At 36.9% G+C, this 16027-nt stretch overlaps 1 protein-coding gene across 2 annotated transcripts; it reads left to right on the top strand.

The window, feature by feature from the left end:
* The first annotated feature begins 24 nt into the window (after nt 1–24).
* On the top strand, nt 25–15775 carry NDC80 (NDC80 kinetochore complex component). Of its 2 annotated transcripts, XM_085052641.1 has the most exons (18): nt 25–196; nt 2242–2273; nt 2322–2456; nt 2829–2915; nt 3671–3794; nt 3922–4094; nt 5281–5383; nt 5700–5789; nt 7025–7118; nt 8261–8367; nt 9176–9320; nt 9615–9820; nt 10895–11047; nt 11166–11255; nt 12101–12193; nt 13696–13826; nt 14342–14444; nt 14806–15775. In XM_085052641.1, the coding sequence occupies exons 3-18, from the start codon at nt 2356–2358 to the stop codon at nt 14926–14928; spliced, it is 1923 nt and encodes a 640-aa protein (XP_084908767.1). In that variant the 5' UTR covers nt 25–196; nt 2242–2273; nt 2322–2355; the 3' UTR covers nt 14929–15775. The 2 variants fall into 2 exon arrangements, with proteins under 2 accessions (XP_084908767.1, XP_084908766.1); XM_085052640.1 differs by having other exon boundaries at nt 26–196; nt 2242–2456.
* The last annotated feature ends 252 nt before the right edge of the window (nt 15776–16027 follow it).

Genomic DNA, 16027 nt, shown 5'->3' with positions numbered 1-16027 from the left:
AGTTCCGTGTGACGCGCTGGGTGACGCGCTGGCGGGCGGATTTGAAATCGCCAGGAGGCCGCGGCGGCGGCGCTGGCGGTAACGGCCGGGCGGGGACAGGGACCGGGACAGGGCGCTGAGGGGAACGGGAGGGCAGCGGCGGCGGCAGCAGCAACAACATCACCCTCACCACCGGAGCGGTGTCCGTAAGGCGGCGGTGAGTCTCGGGCTGGCCTCGCTGCTGCGGCGCCTTCGGTACGGTTTAGACGCGCTGTCAGGGTGGGGCTGGGCCCAGCTCTGCCGCTCTCCTACCCTTTTCTTTTCCTGCTGGCGTGTTGGCTCTGGCAAACTTTTCTCTCAAATCTCTGCTCAAACTCTGCTCTTACAGCGTCCTGGCTTAAATCAGTAACAGTGTGACCAGTGGAACGAGGGCAGTGACAGTGAGGCCGCACCTCAAGTGCTGTGTCCAGTTCTGAGCCCCTCAATTCAGGAAAGACACTGAGGTGCTGGAGGGAGTCTAGAGGAGATCAAGGAAGCTGGTGAAGGGTCTGGAGCACCCATGCTATGAGGAGCGGCTGTGGGAGCTGGGGTTGTTTAGCCTGGAGAAAAGGAGGCGCAGGCGGCTCTTAGCGCTCTCTACAAACACCTGAAAGGAGGCTGTAGCCAGGTGGTTGTCAGTCTCTTCTCTCAGGCAACAAGCGAGAGAACATAGTCTTAAACTGCGCCAGGCTTTGATGGGACAATTTGGAGGAATTCCTCCCTCGAAAGGGTGATTATACACTGGAATGTAGTGCTGTCGTGAATGAGTGTGTTAAGATTGCTTAAAGTGATGCCTTAGCCGAGCTTACCTGAAACTGAGGCCAGATAAGGTTAGGAAAATAAAAAGCAGGCAAATTTATTAAATGCCTTTCGGTACATTCAGGGCAAACAAAGCCCACTCAAGAGGCTACACTCAAAATGGGCACCAAGTCACAGGGCCTTCACATTTTATAAGCTCTGTCTTATTAGCATATTGGGCCTTAATTCTCCAATTACACCTTCAGGCAATGGTGTCAACCACACCAAACCTGCTTCCCCCAATTCACTGTTCTGTACATATTTTGGGACTCTAGGGAAGCTAAAGTGTCCTTGGATTTCCACTCAGAGGAATTGTTTTGGCTAAAGGTGCTGGGAACTGAGGTTTTTAGCATTTTATATGAAGACTAGAACTACACCAAAGCTACAGATACATGAAGAATAGAAGCTAAAAATTCTTAAGGCATCAAAAGATCCACCACACCTGCCCTGCGTGGTAGTGGAGTCAGTGTCCCTGGAGGTGTTTAAGGTGGCTGGAGCACTTGGTGCCATAGTTTAGCTTACGGGGTGGTATTTGGACATAAGTTGGACTTGACGATCTCACAGGTCTTTTTCAACCTGCTTGACTCTGTGATTCTGCGATTCTGCAGACTAGTCACTTGCTATGTTTGTGAAAGCAATTCAGTCTCTCTGTGGTCTGTCCCAGTTAAAGTAGTGGATTAATGCAGTGTCTGTCCCAGAGACAGTGAGGTCAGGGATACACTGCCCTATGAATGAGGCCTGAGCTAAACTTCTGTGGTGGCTTGTGAGCAGTGGGAGTAGAAGTGAAATGAAACTCTATTTATGTTAATAATGTGTTTTGCTAATGTTTGGAATGGAGGGTTTTTGATTAGTTATAATTCAGTCATTTAAGCCCATATCACAAATAAAATAGAACCTCTGTAGAGGGCTAAATTTGGCATTTTTTTCCAGAGTTAATTCTATTTACTTCAAATTCCCCCTTAATGCCACTGTGGGGACAATTGTATTAATAGTCTAGTTTGATTCATATTCTACATGCATAGTCTGAAGAGAGCAATAACATTATCTCAAAACAGGTTTTCTAGTTATTGTGCCATAGCACAATACTGAGAGATCATTTGCAAAAGACTGGGTAGGCTCTGAATTAGCAGCTCAGCAGCTGATGTATGGCTGAAGTGCTGTAAGCTGGACTTGTGGTAGTGTGGCCTTCCTCCCAATGGACTGAACTGAAAAATTTCTCAAGCTCTTTTGCTTTTAGAACCTGTAGGTTTGAAGGGACCAAATACAAAGAAAGGCAAAATAGTAGGTTTGGAACTAGCATGGACACTTTCATCAATAAAACTGTGGATTTACAAGACTGTGGCTGCTCCTCTGTATTTCTGGAGTTTAACGTAATCTTTTTTCTTTTCTTTTTTTTCCTTTTTTTTTTTTTGGGCCAATGTACAGTTCTACGTTTTTATTCTGAGCATTTGGAAAATTATTGTGGTGTTTAAAAAAGAAAATACTCTTAGATACTGGATTTTCCAATACTGAGGGATTGTGGTTTACAGCTCAGTCACAATGAGGAGAAGCTCAAGTATCGCTGGAAGCAGCGGTCGGCAATCTATGATGGCACTGAGAGTGCAGGACAACAACAAAATGGGTCTTCAAACACCTCAAATGTAAGTCTTGCTGGTCATGTTGCTAAAAATGAATATATAAAACTAATTCTGAAGAGATTTATCATAGTGTGTTTGAGTGTGTGAGTAGCAACTGAGAGGAAAAATGGAAACAGTGAGAAGACTCCTTGCATCCAAGGATGTTTGCATAAGTGCTGCAGTTTTCCCAAAATACTTCCTTGAACCTTTTTGTGTACCAAATGGTAACATTTTCTTACATGTTTCTTAGGAGGCAGCTGTGTGCATCAGTTGACCTTTCTAAGATGTTGCTGTGATGAAGGTGCTTAGGTATATATGAGTGGGGGTGTAGCTCTTGTATGAGCAAAAGATGAATTGGTAGAAATAGTCACTTGAATCCTTCTCTCCATTCCTCAGGAAGGACAGAAACACTTTCGGGAAGCAGAGCACAAGCAAACCTACATCTGGAGCTTCAGAAAGAAAAGTCAGCATTTTTGGGAAGAGGTATGGATAGTTTTTGTTTTCTGCACTGTAAATTAAAACAAAAATGGTCCTATGTAATTTTGGCATTTTTCTTTCTTGACAGATTTTCATTATAGGGAGTAATGGATCTGAGGCAAGCAGACCTTCAGGTCTGCCATCCTCCAGTCCTTGATCACTAAACAACAATGCTGTGCAGTAGGAATTGCTTTGGGAGCTGTTTTTTTTCTCTTGGGAATGATGTGCACTGCAGACCTTCAGAGCATCTCAATACATTTTCCTGTTAAAGGAAGAATGACATCTGTAGTATACTCTGCCTTAGTTTCTTCTAAGATACAAGCCTTCCAAAAATCTGTAACCTTTCTGCTTAGTTCATGACTTTCTGTGTTGTGGGTATCTTCTTTCATAGGACCCCAGTGCCACAGGGGTCTATTCCTTTTAAATATTCCTTAAATATTTTAGTCTTATTTACAGCCACCAGCATGATTTTTTTCTTCATCTTTGGGGTACTTTTCTGCTCTCTAAAAGTTTATTTCTTTCAATAAAATGAAGAAAGTATTCATCTAGGATGCAGTAATCACTTTGTTGTACGTGTGGCACTGTGGCTTCCAGGTTGATGATATTTTTCCAGTCCTCTAAAATTGAGACAATTTCAAGTATCACTTTGTATAACAAATGCAAAGAAAACATAAAAACAGCAATTGTATGTGACTTAAACATTAAGAGAGTTCTTCTTTATATGTATTGTCACATTATGTGTATTTATTGTTTGTTCTCAGAGCAAGTGAGGTTGGCGGGTCACGCAACAGCCAGTATGGTGTGTTCGGGACAGAAAAAATTAAAGATCCCAGGCCACTTCATGACAAGGCATTCATCCAACAATGTATCAAGCAGCTTTGTGAGGTAACATAGTAACTTATTCTGCGTGTATGCTATGAGGTCTAAAATGTACTGATCAAAATATTTCTTTTTCTTATGTTTAAATTTAAGTTTTATTTAGTGACTAGTATTCCATGTTTCTTTTTCACAGTTTCTTGTTGAGAATGGTTATGCCCATAATGTTTCCATGAAATCGCTACAATCTCCATCAGTTAAGGACTTTTTAAAAATCTTCACCTTCATCTATAAATTCCTCTGCCCTTCCTATGAATTGCCTGACTCAAAATTTGAAGAGGAAATTCCCAAAGTTTTTAAAGATCTTGGGTAAGATTATTATTATTAGTCTCCTGGCCTAAATAGATATGCCATGGCTAGAAACTTAAAAGCTAGGATTTCTGTGTGATAGTTGGGCAGAATGGATAAGTCTCTTTATTCAGATGAGCCTCTAAAAGTACAATGTTGTTGATTACTTTGTTTCACTTTTGTTTAGCTCTAGGTTTACTCTGATTTTCAGAGTCTACTATACATTTTATATTTGAACTTGCAGAACTACAGGCTCTTGGAACCTTGCTTTGTAATGTAAAATTTAATTGATTATTTGTACAAAACTTTGAAAGACAGACACAATTTTCTTTTACACACCTTTGTGTTCATTCTATTAGAATCTGAAAACTAGAATTTTCAGAATGTTGGATCCAGTTAATTTAGCTTAAAATATGTTTTCCTGTAATTTTTCTCAGTCTGCTTTCAAAGCAGGATGTGGAAATAACAAAAATTACTGCTGAGGTGAGAAAACCATGAGCTAGCTGAGTGTTTGCTTAATTTGTTCAGTAAGTGTTTAAAATCATTAATGTCCCAATGCTTTCCAAGAAAGAAAATCATCTGCCTGTTGATAATGGTGAACTTTCAATCTCATTAAAACAAAAAGTGTGTTTCACTTCTGTAGATTTGAGCCTATTATGGTGTCAAAGTGCCATGGCTCCTTAAATGTAGGTGTGAATCTGTTTTGTTCACTTCTCGGCATTTTCATAAAATTTTATTTTAATCTGTAACATTTGAAACTGCTGACCTAGCTTGAAATGTTGAAAAGGATTGCACACTATTGCACCAAGAGCATAATCCTGGGTAAAACAGCTAATTTTGTCAACTCACTTTAAGTTGTCTTTTGAGAGTTCAAGGAGCATCTGGATGACACTCTTGACCATATGGTTTAGTTGTAGCGAGTCCTGTGAGGAGCAGGGAGTTGGACTTGATGATCCCTAGGGGTCCCTTTCAAATCAACATATTCTATGAATCAAAAAATGAGAAACCCATGATAATTGAATAAAATAGTGCTGTAAGAACTGAACTTGCTTCCTTTGATGTACAGTATAAAGTACATTGAGTTTGGTCTTCCTTTTGTGCCTTCATCTACATATAAAAATGTGCTACTTTTTTTTCAAAATGTGCTGGTTTGTTGTCATCACTGTTTGCCACAGCTATTAAAATTGTATTTTTTTTGGCCTTATAGGTACCCCTTTGCTCTGTCAAAAAGCTCCATGTATACCGTGGGAGCACCACACACCTGGCCTCAAATTGTGGCGGCTTTGGTTTGGTTAATTGATTGTGTCAAGGTAACATTTCCTTAAGACAAATATTTCTACTTTCAAGGCTTGAATGTTAGTTTCAATACAGATCTGGTAAATATTTTCTACAAATCTTGTTTAACATTTATGTGGAGAAAATGGTAGGTGTTCTTAGCTGTCATCTGGAAGCTAACCCTTAGCCTTACATATTCGTAACTTTTAAACTGAGCTTTTCGTGTTACATTATTTCTTTCTTTACGTGTTACATAATTTTTTTCTTTAAATGTATGCACTGGATTAATTCATATATTAAAAAATGTATGTCTTCACACCTGCTCTTTGTGTGTGCACTCGTGCCTTTCAGCTGTACACTGCAATGAGGGAAAATGCACCATCGTTCGATGAAGGACAGAGCTGGGGAGGAGAGACAGATGATGGAATTGTACATAATAAGGTACCATTGCTCAACTGAATTTTGCCATGGGCTATAACAACACAATATAAATACAGTTTAGATTGTTGTGTCTTGTATTCATAGATTCTGTTCCCTTTTGTAGTCACAACATTTTCTAGGATGTATAGTAGCATTATATAAAAAGCCTGATCAACTACTTCCTGAGCAAGCATCATGGCCAGTCTGTTGGTGAAGGCTGGGTATTAAACAGCAATGCCTTATTCTCCAGGGAGCTACTGTTTCAGTTCTCCTTCGCAGAGATAGGGAATAATTTTGCTGTTTGTTTATTGTTTTAGTAGAGTTTCTGATATATTTGCCTTGAGCACCCAAGACTTCTCAGGTTAACAGCAGTGTAGTGTGAAGACAGTGACTTAATTCTAAATGTAGGTGCTTCTGCCAATATCTACTCGGTTTACTATATAAAAATTGGTTGTCATGTTTTATTTCTGAGCCACAAAATAGGGTAGTAATGTAATTAAGGTGCTTAAAAATCCAACAGTTTGCTTTCTTTTTAATTTATCATAGATTGTTAGTACTACTAGTTAAACCTACAGTTAACCTCCCCCAGAGGTTTAACTCAGTGTGTTAACTCACAACAGGTATTCAGAAGGGGCTGCATTATAGGCCAAAACATTAAATTAGACAACTGCAAAAATCAAGTTAAATCACAATTTTGGACTGTTACAAACCTGATGGCTGGCAATTAAAAATGTTTTTAAAACTAAATATGTTTTTCTACACTGATACTTCTGCATATATGTTGATGCAAAATTCGCACTACTAGTGTCATTGCTTCTGAAACATCTGTGACTTAGTATCTAGCAAATTCTTTTTGAGTAATCGTTCTTTAATCTAGATCAGTTCTTTGACATATGCAGATCTGAATTTTAATGGTCCTATTTACTGAAGAGGTCTGTTAAACACATCTACAGTCTCCATAAACTAACCTGAGAGAATCACATGCATCAAGATAAAAAATTCTTGAATATTGTACCTATAGTCCTTGATAAATATCCTGGAAAAATGTAGCATTTCCAGACCTTTCTCTAATGTGAATTATATTCAGGCAGAAGAGGGCATCTATATTTCTATGTTTAAAGGGAGGAAAAAAGTTGAATTTTACAAAAGTACAATCAAAACAGTGAACAATATTTTTGAAGTCTGTTTAATTCCACTGATTGAGTACCTATATCTTTTACAACACTTTGAATTAAAGATTTTTAAATTCTTTTCAGCTTTTCATGGACTACACTGTGAAGTGCTATGAGCTTTTCATGAAAGGGAGAGATACTTTTGAAGAATTGGATGCTGAAGTGCAGTCAAAATTAAGTAAGTTTTCAAGTTTTAATTAAGTATTCAATTGTGTTACTGGTTTCTTTTCTCCTAGAATCGGTTTGCTCAGTTCACAAGTGAATGTGCTCTGAGATAAAGGAACCTGAAATTCCAAAGTACCTTTCAGTTACTTCAACTTAATTGTCTCTTTTTTATATATTTTCACTAGTACAGATAGATAGATAGGTCATGATCTGCTGTCAGCTGCAGCTATGTCACCTTCTGGTTTTTTAATAGCTTTGTGACAGAAAACCAGTATACTGTTCTTCAGATGCAAACTCCATCTATGCAGATGACTCTTGTTTCTGTCTGACAGAGTTAACAATTTAAAAAAAAAAGAAAAATATTGTAAGGGGATGCACACCTGATAAGTAAGAAAGTTCAGCTTTTGAAAGCTCTGAGAACAATCTTCAAGAGCTCCAAACTCTGTTGTGAGGGTTCCCATATATGATTCAGCATGCACCTGTGTTTGTCTTCAGGGAGGCGGAAAATTATTGGGTTTTTTTTGATTCGTTCATTTCACCACCTACGGAAATACAAACAGAATTTGTGAACAAGGAATAAAAACACTTCTTACTTTCTTTGTTCTCCTATAAAAAGCCAGACTAAGGGCACTTTGTTTGCAAACTGGAGCCATCAGTTGGAGAGGGAAGAAACTACCACACTGTTACTGGATATTAGGAAAAAATAATCATCCCATTGTTTGGCTAAAACTAAGGGAAGTTAGGGAAAAGATCTCATGAGGCAAAGATGTATATGGATGAGAAAATATACAAGTTGGACTACCTTGTGAAGCTAGAACAGATCAAACTTGTTTAACAACCTCTATCCTATAGTGTGGGCTGTAGGAGAGTTTGGAAACTCTTACCTCATGGGAGGGACTTTGAGCTCTTTTTGACATGCAGACTGAGAAACTACTTTGTCTTCTTGTTTGTTTTGGGGTTTTTGCCTAGTTGCATTTTAATGAAAGGTTTTTCTCATGGGTTTATTGGTTGTTTTTAGTTATTTCTTTAGTGTAAAATAATTGTCCAGATAAATGGGTATTTATTGAGCTGAAGCTAAAGTTCAGATACTCTGATTAGGTGGTGGTATTACTTGAGATTAATTTGTAACCCCACTCTTTTTCCCCTTCTCCCCAGAGGATTTATTTAATATAGATGAATCCCAGATAGAAAGTTTAGCAGCTGACAACAGAAGACTTCAAGAAGAGATTGCAAGACTAGAAAAAGAAAAGGAAAGTGAGCCGGTTAGTAAATTGTGTCTCTGTTTGTATGGTGGAGTTGAATTTAATATTATTGACCATTACTGAATGAAATATTTATGAAACCTAACAAATGGAAAATTATTTTCAGTGCTTTGAGGTTTTAATTAGGCCAGGCTTTTACAGTCTCTATGCCACTATAGTACAAGGCATTTTCTGTGGAGTCTTCAGTCACTATTGGTTTGATAATGGGTGTATATTTCCAGATAATAAGGTCGTGTATTGACTGAAATATTAACAAAACACTTAAACCGCTTTTTTTTTAACATAAATTTCAACATTATTTTTTCTGAATATGTTGGTATGAAGCGTGGGATACAGTGGTAACAATGTATTTTAGGGAAAATACTTGCTTGAAAAGCTGGATTCTGCTTTTAATGCATCATGAGTAAAAATGGGTTAGTGGCTATGCAGCTGGCAAATTGAGACTCCTGCCAACTGCGCAAAATGTGCTGGATTTATTCCCAGCTTTCCATGCCCTAGTTTTATCTGCCCTCTGTATATTATTGCATTTAAGTTTTGAACTACATATAGTAAGAATTTTCTCAATGCAGTGTCTGATGCAAATGAGAGACATAATGCTGAAATGTAAGAATCTTTTCAGCCTTCTTTGCTATAATTTTAAAGGTGCTTGACTTGGCTCAGCTGTCACAGAGATAAGAAATTAGTGAAGTTCTTTAGTTTCATATTTGTGCTATTCATATTGGCCAATTACTCTATTACCTGGTCTGGAAAGTGAAGTCAGTATTTTATATTAATCTAACAGTGGTTGTTCTTTTCACCCATTTCCTAGGATCGCAGAGTAACGCTACGAAACGTAAAATCATCTCTTCAAGCAGATGTCCAGAAATACCAGGCTTATTTCGCTAATCTGGAATCTCATATAGCCATCCTTGATCAAAAACTGGAAGGTCTTAATGATGAAGTTGAGACAACAGGTAAGAAAGCAGTGATCACAGTCAGGATGGTGAAGCTAGAAATACTTCTAAAATTATTGTAATCCTTAGCTTCAGGACAGAGCAAGATACTTAGAGTATGATGATACTACAAATAAACTTTCCAGAATGGATTGCTGATAATGATTTATCTAATAGAATTTTGTACACTAGAGTAATGAAATTATAATGATCTATAATAAATAATGATATTATTTAGTCATAAAATACAGAGGTTAGGCTTAAGTATATAAGCTGGTATTTTACATCCATTTCACAAATGTTTTGGGAATTTAGAAGTGGAAATAGAAGCAATGAAGCAGGAGAATGCCCGGCTCCAGCACATCTTGGACAACCAAAAGTACTCAGTTGCAGACATTGAGAGAATAAAGCACGAGAGAAATGAGCTGCAGCAAACTATTAACAAGCTGACTAAGGAAGTGGAAGCAGAAGAACATCAGCTGTGGAATGAAGAACTAAAATATGCTAGGAATAAAGAGGCGGTATGTGAAAACCCTACTACACTCAGAGGTGGCTATCAGTTTTCATCATGCAAGCTTAAAATTGGAGTATTGCTAATTTCTTTCCTAAATAATCTAAGAACACCATACATATATCTAACCAGGCTAAACTGACAAGAATGGCCTCTCTTTACAATATCTTTGAAATATAGCATTAAGAGCTTTGATAACATTAGCATGCCATTGCTCTGATAACACAAGAAATTTCAGGCTAATGTTAATATTTCATAGCAAGAAAGTAAGGCAAAACCAGTGAATTTGAATCAATAACTTTGCATGCATTTAGGACTGTATTAGTCCTCTATGTAGAAGTTGTAACATCTTTCAAGGCTCAAGTTCAATCCTTTCAAACAGAATGAAGAGATACAGTCCTCTAAGTGATGGGATTTAAAAGCTTCTGCTTTGCCAGATGGCGAACTAAAGAAAAAACTTTCAAATTTATTTGGCATTAAGCAGGGTTACCCTTTATGGAGCACTTGTATTAACTTAAATTGCTCATGTGCAAAATGAAGCACATAAAACTGGAAAAAATACTTGGGTTCTTTAGTGTTTGTATATAACAAACATTAATTAGAAATTATAGCATTTAATAAGCTTTGTTTAAACGCACGCTGAAGTTAGTTTGTTATAAGCATGTGTGGCTGTGTGGTATTTCTTGTTAAAACTAATGAGAGAAGGCATGTTGACATAATGACCGATCATTGGTTTAGTATTGTATTCAAGCATGTTTTTACTTCCTTATTAGCTAATTCTCAAAAGGTTGAGGCAGGAAAAATTATGGCAGATGAATATAGAAAACCACAGGTGAAACTCAGTGTCACCCATATACACTGAGAAATCTCACAGAGCAAACACGGAAAGAATCATAAAACAGTACCTAATCCATCAAACTGCCAGACTGGCATTACCTACAGTTCTTGAATACTGTGGTGTAACAAGGAATCATGTCTGTACAGAGCAACTCAGAAACCTGTTTAAAGTACGATATAAGTATTTTTTGCACAGCTTTTCACTTGTATCTCTTTTATGATTTCTGCCCTTTTCTCCTCTGAGCAGATTGAAATGCAACTGGCAGAATATCATAAACTGGCTCGAAAGCTGAAATTAATTCCAGTGAGTGCTGAGAATTCCAAAGGCCATGACTTTGAGATTCAGTTTAATCCTGAGGCAGGACCAAATTGCCTAGTCAAATACAGAACTCAAATCAAGGTAAGTGGAGTCAACACTGAAGGCTTTGGCTACCACTCACAAAAAATTGTGTTTCTTTGGAAATACTGGAAAGGTCTCGCAATTGCATAAGCCAGATCTTCTTGTATGCATCTTACAGGCTCCCCTCATGGAGATCATCAACCAGACTGAGGAAGAAATTACAAAAGCTACTCAACGGAAAATGACTTTAGAAGATACTTTGGAACAGGTGTGTTGGTTAATGAAGATTAGGACTAAGATACCAATCCTAACCTTATCTGCTGATTTCATTCAGCCTTTTGCATGGGTGAAGTCTGGGCTGGTTTTTGTTTGGGTTGGTTTGTTGAATTGGTTGGGGGTTTTTTTAGAGAGGGGGGCAGGATAGAGTTTTGAGGGAAAATAGAGGAGAAGAACCTGTGAGCAAATTGCTTTAATTATGATGGAACCTAAACATTTTTCTAACAATTGAGGTCTTTTTCTCTTGGTTATAATACTGTGTATTCCCGACATTAAATTTATGTAGCTTATGTATATTTGACTATAAACATTGGAAATACTTGTTTTTAATAAATTCTGTCCATTCCAGTCAGTTGTGTGGCTTACCATCACTGACAAATTGTTATCAGGAAAATTTTTAGCAAGATTGGGTTCAGGATCGATTGGAAAGAAGAATTTTATTTCCCCATTCTTCTACCTTTACCTCAGTTTTTATTGCTGAGTATGGTGTTACGTGGTATGGAATGTCCTTTTGGCCAGTTGGCCTGGCTATGCACCTTCCCAATCTCTTGCCTATGCCTACCCTACTCAGGGAGGGACTCTGGGAGAGCTAGAAAGCCTTGGAATGCTGTGCAAGCACTAATCAGCAGTAGCCAAAACATAGGTGTGTTACCAACAACTTTAACTCCTTATCCAAAACAAAGCATGATACAGGCTGCTATGAAGAAAGTTAATGCCATCCCAGCCTGGCCTAGTTTAATTTTTTTTCTGAGCTACCAGATGTTGTTTGTGATGTCATGGATTTATATGTTGGAATTCTTTTTGAACTATATTTCCTTGGTTATGTTTTTATTCTAGGTGAATGTAATGGTAGAGGAGAAGAAAAGAAATGTGAAAACACTGACAGAAGAAGCTGAAAAACTGGATGATCTTTACCAACAGAAGCTTAAGGTAGACCTTCTTACGTGTTGATAACAACTTATCCTTAATAATATCCTTATCCTTAATCTTTGTATTTATAGATAAGTTTTGGTTTGCATATTTGTTTGGGCCTCTGCCATTGCCTTCTTCCATTCCTCTTCCAGGATTTTTTCATTCTTTCTAAAAACCAAATTTGACTACTACCTTAAGTGAGTCAGTTTTCACTTTCTTGTGAGAGAATATGGCATCATACTGTAGGAGATCCTGTAAATCATAAAGTACTGCATCCAGTAATAAAAGCAGTAGCGACCTTTTGACCTTAGGATGTCTCAGAGCATGTGCTTGAAGGAGATTTTAGAATTAACAGAATCTGCCTTATCTATTCAATTTGTATATAATAAATACCTTTACAGCTTTTTGTAAATGTGTTTAATCAGCTTCTGTAAAACCTAAGGAAAACACTGACTGACCAAAAGCACGTTAAATGTTTTAATGATCTAAAACTGTTGCCTGCTTTAGCTTCCTTTCCCAGCACAAAAGTAGTCCCTATCCTTTTCCTCACTTGCAGTGCAGCAACAAAACATAGCCCTCTCTGTCATCAACTGAGTGGCTACTTTGGTACCTCCCAACTTCTCTGATAGCATGGCGTTAGTGGGGCTGTGGTGCCCTGCAGAAAAATGCTCTTTGAACTTAGCTAGTGTTCACCATATATGCTCTTGTAAATCCCAACTCCTGTGCTATAGCCATGATACAGAGTTATTTCACTGCTAATACCTGCTGAGTTGGCTAAAGGCAATTAATTTAGTTTATTTTTTTCAAAACCACGTGAAGTTTAGCTTTTGATTTGTGCTCTTGCATGTACCTTTCTCTAAAGGTAAGCTCATAAAATACAGTTGCCACCAGCTGTTTGTAATAAGACCTAGTCATGTAATTCCTCTTCTAATTTTAATGCTGTTTGTAAATCTTAAGTATTAAAATTATTTTTGAAGGATGCTGTTTCAGTAATCTACCAGAATTGCATGTTGAGTTGATGCCAGAATTTTGTTTGGTTTTGTGAATTGTATAGTGTCGACAGTGTCATTCTCCATGAAGAGATGATTACTTGGAATTTGTATCCTCTTTCAGACACAAAAAGGAAAAGCTATTTTCTTGGCTCAAATGTGATTTTATTTTTTTAACCTAGAAACTGTTGTTCATGATATGCCACTTCTTAGCTATTTAGACTATGTAAATAACACTTTCTGAGTTTAATTTTGAAGTGAAAATAGTTGCAGCACAGGCCTTTAAATATAGTTAAAGGAAGAAAGAGAAAGGTTAGGCTTATTCTGGGATGGACATGATACAGAAAATACCTGAAACTTTAGGTTTGGGAGGAATGTCCTTGGTTTTTTTTCTTCAGTTCTGAACTTGAAGTTATTTGTTTGAACTTTGAATTCAAGTATTAGGATGTAATCAGATAATAGAAAGAAGAAAAAAATCCAAATTATTCCTAAGCAATGCAATTTTTTCCCCCTCTTTCCTTATGACTATAGGAGATAGAAGAGGAAGAGCAAAAATGTGCAAATGAACTGGAATCATTAAAGAAGCATAAACAATTACTTGAGAGTGGTGTCAATGAAGGTCTCAGTGAAGCCACAAATGAATTGCATGATCTCCAACGACAGTAAGACTCATAACTTCAATGTTTTCCTTGTTTGTTTTTGTTTTTAAGGATAGATACTCTCTTGAGCCTGACGTAGTTTCAGCATGTATCCATCTCAGAATATTAACTTCACAAGTTAACAACTGAAAGATGTTTCTCCTCAATGGTATTTTGCTAGAATGTTTGTCTGCTGTATCAGAACTCCTGTTTTCCGTGTAATTTTATATATATATATAGTTGTAGCAAGGAAGTTAGCTTGTTTCCAAATTTATGTGACCAACTGCATTTTATACCTTAAAGACTGAAAAGAGTATTCTGACTCTTAAGATACGTTGTTTCTTATCAGTTAGCACAATACAGTACTTTTTTTTTTTTAATTTGAGGATTAATATACAAATCTAACTTGGTTAACATTAATACTAATAGAATAAAAAGTATGGCTAAACATGATGATAAATCAGATTTGAAGTCATTGTTTTAAATGTCAGGAATTCTCTAATTACAGTCATGACCTTCTGAGTATCTTTACCTTTTAGATACCAAGTTGTTTTGCAAACAACAACAGAAGAGAAGAGAAAAGTTGCTGGTAATTTGAGTCGTCTTATTGAAACGATTGCTGCTCACATAGCATCTATAGCGGTAAGCTAAAATTTGACCTTCAGAATTACATCTCTCTAGAGACATTTGCAACTGCAATTAAACACTTGGAAATTAGAACCTACTCTTTCTAAGAAAATACCAGTTATTTAGCTGCTGCACTGAGACTATGGATTCTAGTTAAATTTGTTGACTAAACCTTTGGTATAAATAAACAGAATGGATCATTAAGTTTCAGCAGTAACATCCTGTCAGGTTAAACCTGCTTCTGGTAGATGTCTTTCAGGAAAGTGTTTAACTGAATTTAGTAAACCTGTGCAATGACTGCTTAAAATGCTTTACCAGAATCAGTACAATACAGACCAGGATAGATCTAATAAAACTTTCTGTAACTCTTTTCTAGAAATACCTTGATGAACAGAATGCGAAAATTTGCAGAGACTATGAAGAGTCCATGTTGGAAGACCAATTGTCAGACTTGACCAGAATTCTAGACAGTTATAGAAAGAAGGCTGAAAGTCTTTAATCACCAAAAAGGTGGCAATGAAAATTTTGCCTTTCTGAAGCTCTGCTATGGTGCCTTCTAAAAGGATGGGTACTACCTGTATTTAGCATTGTATTTAGTATATAGGGGTTTTAAGTGTCAGGAAGTATTTATGAACTTTCTTTGTTTTCTTGACACAAATACATTAAAGAATTAACAGTATATTTGCATTTTCTTAAAAAAGGCTCTGCTTACACTTTGTACTTTCAATATCTTATACATGCTTAAAAACATCGGTGACAAGACAATTGTGGAACAACTGCATTTTGTTTCTTCTTTATAATCAAATCATTTTCTAGCAATATCAGTAAAACAGTACAATTAACCTGCTAAAGTAGCAAGGCAGAGTGAACACCAAGAGGGAACAGCAAATGATAACACAAATGCAGAGGGTACTGACAACTTGAGTTATTGCTATAGTTTTTGTAAACATGCAAGATTGCTAAATGATAGGAGTTATGCTTTCATTTTTAGCGTATAGATCGTGCATTTCATGGTGTATATATATGCATTTAGGGCACATGGATGACAGACAGTTCACATCCTTCCCCAAGCCTTTCTTTTAGTAGCGAGACTAAATGTAAATGTCTGTCTCCTGCTTGTTCAGTTACCATGAAACTGCCCAGAGACCCCTCTTACATGAGTAGGCAAGTTGGTTTTTTTAATGAAAACCTCTTTGAAAAGATGATTAGTCTTTATATAGGATTTTGTAAATAGTCCATAAAAAGAGAGACAGTAGTTTGAAAACAAAGTTTTGTCATGTGAAAGTAGTATCTTGTTTTGTACTTTGTGTATAATTTCATGTTAATAAATAAATAAATAAAACACAGCATTCTTGTCTTGGATAGTTTATGATGGTATTGCCTAATAAAAGGATTGAAGTATTTAAATGTAGTTCTTTGAGTTCAGGCATTCAAATATACCAAGTTAAAAACAATTTTGCAGTTATTTAAAAGTTTTCAGCAGCTGATAGATAAGGGAAGTTGCTCCTTAATTCTACAATTGGGCACAATATTTGAGTGAAATACACATCTCTAGGAGATACAACAAAACTTGAGTTAGACAATCTAGACACAGACTG

The sequence above is a fragment of the Lichenostomus cassidix genome, chromosome 2 (assembly GCF_008360975.1).
Source record: "Lichenostomus cassidix isolate B80296 chromosome 2, HeHo_3.0, whole genome shotgun sequence".
NCBI lineage: Eukaryota > Metazoa > Chordata > Aves > Passeriformes > Meliphagidae > Lichenostomus > Lichenostomus cassidix.
The sequence above is the reverse complement of the archived record's forward strand: the minus strand, read 5'-3'. Positions and strand labels throughout refer to the sequence as shown.

Excerpts from the sequence above, each read along its gene's own strand:
- NDC80 (XM_085052641.1), top strand. The coding sequence starts at position 2,356 with ATGAGGAGAAGCTCAAGTATCGCTGGAAGCAGCGGTCGGCAATCTATG. Across the intron at positions 2,916-3,670 it reads GTCAGCATTTTTGGGAAGAG|AGCAAGTGAGGTTGGCGGGT; the intron begins GTATGGATAGTT and ends GTTTGTTCTCAG. Across the intron at positions 12,194-13,695 it reads TTTACCAACAGAAGCTTAAG|GAGATAGAAGAGGAAGAGCA; the intron begins GTAGACCTTCTT and ends TTATGACTATAG.